We start from the raw sequence: 4,509 nt of genomic DNA, 5'->3' as shown, positions 1-4,509 counted from the left end.
GCCGCGGCGCTGTGATTGGCTACTCGTGCAAACGTTCGGCAACGGCTAAAAACACCGCGTTTAGAAACCCACGCTATTTGTTGCGCTCAACCGCCGCCCGCGAATGCAATGGCCGATGCTCCAATGAGCTAGCTCGCGACCCGTCGCTTCCACGAGGCTCTTTATGGATGGCAAAGCAGGCGCGGTATTTATTTCCGGGTCGTTTGCACTTGGAGACCTCAGAATTTCGCCGTTGAAGGCTGGTTGAAGAGAAGCGAAATGCACGCAATTCGACCAAGGAAGGCACTGAGGAGATGAAATTCAAAGATCACCAACGCCATGAGGGCACCCGAGGTGAGGTCACGACCGACCGAGATCTGGCTCAACGTTGGATCCACCGGAGAAGTTTTGGCCGCATAACAACTCCAGAACGCGAGGTACGGACTGGTGTACGGGGCCGCCCTCGCCAGCGACACATTCGTCAGACGCGACGAGACGTGGATACGCCCAGCGAACATGGCGGAGAAGGTCCCGTTGTACGTTTGTTGCGCTTGCTTGTTCTGCCTCGGCACCCCTGAACAAACCGTAGCAATTGAGTGGGCTGAGGTTGCAGTTCGCCAAGTGCTGCAAGCAGCGGTGGCACAAACACAAGGAGGCAACTCTTGGCAAACGTTTCCAATGTATATCTGATTGAACGCAGACCAGTACTACAGTAGTAATGTATTGGCGGCGGGTCTAGTACGGGTAGTAGGACAGTGCATCGTAAGGCACGACTTGTACAAAGTGGCGCGATTCTTCGAGGAGTACTTGCGTCGCGTTGTAGGAGCCATAGACAGTAAGCGTCGGCGGCGGGCCATAGTAAGTGAGAAACGCGATGGCAATGTACCACGTCCCCCTGCTGGTGTCCACCCACGTCATGGTATTCACCGTAGCGATACCGGCAAACATCATCTGCAGTTGCCGCGTCAAATCGGCCGCCGTCATGGATCCTGCCGTGTCCGACGTCATGTTGAGGAGCGCACCGATGTACGTCGACCCGATCGCAAACTTGACGTTCAGAACGGCACCGGCTGTCGCGTTCACTTCGATGCGTTGCTTCGTGCTCGACGAGTACGGTGTGAGCATTCGCCCTGCGGCGACCGACGCGGTCGTGGACAGCAGCGGACACACGTTGACGTCGTTGCACGTCATCACCTGCGCGTATAAATACCACGCAGAGTACGCGACGTTGGCCGTGCAGCTCGCGACCACGGACGTGTACTCGATCGGCGACCACAAAGCGGCTGCCGCGAGCGCCGTAGTAAAGTTGGCGGTCACCGAATCCGAGACGCACGAGACGATCGACGCGCACGCCGCCGACATGGCGCACTGGGCGGCGAGTGACGCGCAGCCTTGGCACTTGGCTACAATACAGTCCTAAACGAGTGTACGGAGCATCTTGACGTACCGTTCAGCGGCATGGCCGGCGCCGAGACAGCCGCGCTATTGGTCGTGTACGGAAAGCCAAACGCGGTGACGTTGAACGGGACGACTTTGTACAGCCAGCTCGGTGGCACGGACGATATATTTTGGGTCGCGCCAACGACTGTGATGATCGGTAGCGGCGCAATGTAGTTCGTGTACGAGAGCGTGAGAGCCCACGAGGTCGGGGTCGTCATCACGTACGTGGCGTTCACTTGGCCGAGGCCCCAGAGTAGCGCCTGCACAGTCGACTGTACCATCAATGCCGATGAAAATGCCACATTGGGCACGCTGCCAACGCTCGAGCCAAAGAGACTCAGCTGCAAAGTCACATTGTTGGTCGTGTCCAAGAAGATCGTTTGGACCGCTGGCGTCGCCGTTGGAACAATCATGCGGTTGGCCAAGATGGACGTGACGTTGGCCGCGAGACTCAAGTCGGCAGCGACAGGGCACTTGTTCTGGAGGAGGCAGCTCGTCGCGGCGGCAAAGAGACTCGCGCTCGCAAAGGTTTGGTTGGCAAAACAGAGGGTCGCATTGGCCGTCGCGTTCACCGACAACAACTGTGGTGTCGCTTGGAGAGCGTTGAGGGTCGACGCAATCGATGCATTCGTGCGCCAGCAGCTCAGTATGTTGGCACACGCCGCGTTGGCAGCGCATGCGCTAAACTGCGACACGCATGCACTGCACGTTGCTACAAAGACTGTTGAGACTCACGAAAATATGATCCAATCGTACCGCTGAGCACGAGGGCGGTGTTGGTGATCATCGTCGTCGGCAACAGCGTCAGCGTCTGGTTGCCGAGCACGGCGCGCATCGCGGCGGCCGTCGCGAACGACGACGTGACTATCGGCAATGGCAGCGGAATCGCAAGGTTGGGGAATGTCAGCGTGACGTTGCACGTGAGTTCGCAAGCGAGCACAGCGGTGGGCGTTAGCGAGACGCCCCAGACTGACTGGAGCGCGTCATTGAGCCCGCTTGACGCGTTGTTTGTCACGACCAGCGAGACGTTGAGCGATGGGTACGAGATGGTTGTGTTGAAGGTCACGGTCGTGTTGGGCACAGTAACGACGTGGACTTCGGGCGTCGTCGAGAGGACCACGTTCTTTAGCGTTCCGTTGACCATTGTCGTGTTGAGTGCGCACTGGTAGTTGCTCATGCACGAGAAGTAGAGCGCAAATGGTGTCATCGACTTGAGCGACGTGGTCGCAAACATCGTTTGAGGTCCCGAAAGCACCGAAGCAATCGGCACCGGCGCCGACATGAGCGAGCCATTGGCAAGCAGCGAGGATACGTTGGCGTTGATGGCCGCCCGGAAACTCATGAGAAGCGATGTGCAGTTGGAGTCTGAGAGGCAGTTAGCGCGCAAGTACGTTTGGCACTCGTCGCAGACTACAGCATCCATCTTAGGAAGAGTCAATCGAGACTCACCTACCAGTGGCCATGGCCGGTGTCGTCGCATTCATCGCCGCGGTGTTGTTTGCTTGGCTCGCCGACGGGAACATGATGGTACCGTACATGGGCAATGGCGCCGGCGACGTAGGAATCGGGGCCGCTGTTGGCACCCTGGCATTGGCTTGGTACGGGAACCCAAACTTGACCGCACTGAGCGGCACGACTTGGTACGCTGGCAACGGGCTCTGCGCACTAACAAGAGACGTCGTGGCCGACGCGGACGAGGTGATCGTGACCGTCGGCAGCGGTCCGACGTAGTTGTTGTACGAAATTTGAATGTACCACGACGCATTGGTGGCTTGAAAGGTCGAGAGAGAGACCCCACCCCACGCTGCCAACATCGCTTGGAGCTGGCTCGTGAGCACGAACGGCGACGAGTAGAGTGAGAGGTACTCTATCTTGCCGAGGTAGGCGCCGAGGAGGCTGAACTCGAGGCTCACCGACGCCGTGAGGGCGCCCGAGACAACAAACATCTGCATGCCAGGAGTCAACACGGCCACGAGACTTCGATCGGCTAGGATCTGACGCAGCGTCGCGTTCTGAGGGCACATGTTGAGTGCAAAGCAACTCGTCGCTGTGAGGTACGGGGCCGCCCTCGCCAGCGTCACATTCGTAAAGCACGACGAGACGTTGACACTTCGCGTCGCGTAGAGCCCGGTGGACGCCACGTCGAAGGACCCGTTGAGCACCGTCTGTGTCCCGTTGTCTGCGCTCGCACATAGGAGCACGCTCGCACAGCCAGAAGGACTGTTGTAGCAGCTGTCAATGTACTCCATACAGCGCTTGCACGTCGCTAGTCAACCGATGAGTGTCATAGAAACGAAAGGACGACGTACGGCTCTGAACAATCGTCGGGTTCATCGCCGGTGCCATATCCACACGGACGACCTTGAGGGTTTGCAGCGCAGTGTGCGACTTGTCGATGGAGACAGTGGCGCCGTTCACGGCGACAACGGCGGGTGACAGCGGCAAAATCGAGTACGGAAACGTCAATGTCAAGAAACATATGTCGGCGCAGTCGAGGGACGCCTTTGGCGGCATCGATGCACTCCACTGCGACGCCAGCCCAAACTGGATATCGCTTGGCGACATGGAACTGCGGATGGCCATGGTCACATTGAGTGCCGGGTACGCCAATGTGAGAGAAAAGCTGGCCGATGTGTTGCGGATCGTCACCACGTGCGTTTCGTTGCTCGCGACAAGGACAGGCGCGTCAGACGCACCGGGTGGCATCTGCACGAGCGAACACTGGTATTGCGCGAGGCACGAGTGGTAGAGCCCAAAGACGGACGCTGCAAGCGACGATGTCGACGCCGGCACGCTGCGCGCGATGAGACCCGAGACGTCGACGAAGCTTCCGTTGCCGGCTTTGGTCATGCTGAGGATCGTTTGGTTCATATTGCGCTGGAAGTCGGTCATGAGCTGTCGGCAGCTCGGATCGGGCCCGCAGTACGTCTGCAAGAAGGCGCGGCACTGGTCGCACACTATACACAAGATGAGTTGTTGAATAGCGTATCTTGGCAGCGTACTGGACGTCATGTTGGTGGCCTTGAACATGTCCATGGGCATTGGCGCTCCCGCTGCAAAGTACTTGAGGTTGTACGGCACGACCTGCAG

General features: G+C 58.5%; 1 protein-coding gene across 1 annotated transcript; it reads right to left on the bottom strand.

The window, feature by feature from the left end:
- Positions 1-590: 590 nt before the first annotated feature.
- Positions 591-4,461, bottom strand: SDRG_09075 (hypothetical protein; the record flags this gene model as incomplete). The annotated part of the gene is made up of 6 exons (XM_008614987.1): positions 591-1,382; positions 1,427-2,131; positions 2,176-2,829; positions 2,873-3,685; positions 3,729-4,376; positions 4,422-4,461. The coding sequence occupies 6 exons, from the start codon at positions 4,459-4,461 to the stop codon at positions 715-717; spliced, it is 3,528 nt and encodes a 1,175-aa protein (XP_008613209.1). The 3' UTR covers positions 591-714.
- Positions 4,462-4,509: the final 48 nt, after the last annotated feature.

Source organism: Saprolegnia diclina, assembly GCF_000281045.1.
Source record: "Saprolegnia diclina VS20 unplaced genomic scaffold supercont1.28, whole genome shotgun sequence".
In the NCBI taxonomy this organism is placed as follows: Eukaryota; Oomycota; class Saprolegniomycetes; order Saprolegniales; family Saprolegniaceae; genus Saprolegnia; species Saprolegnia diclina.
The sequence above is the reverse complement of the archived record's forward strand: the minus strand, read 5'-3'. Positions and strand labels throughout refer to the sequence as shown.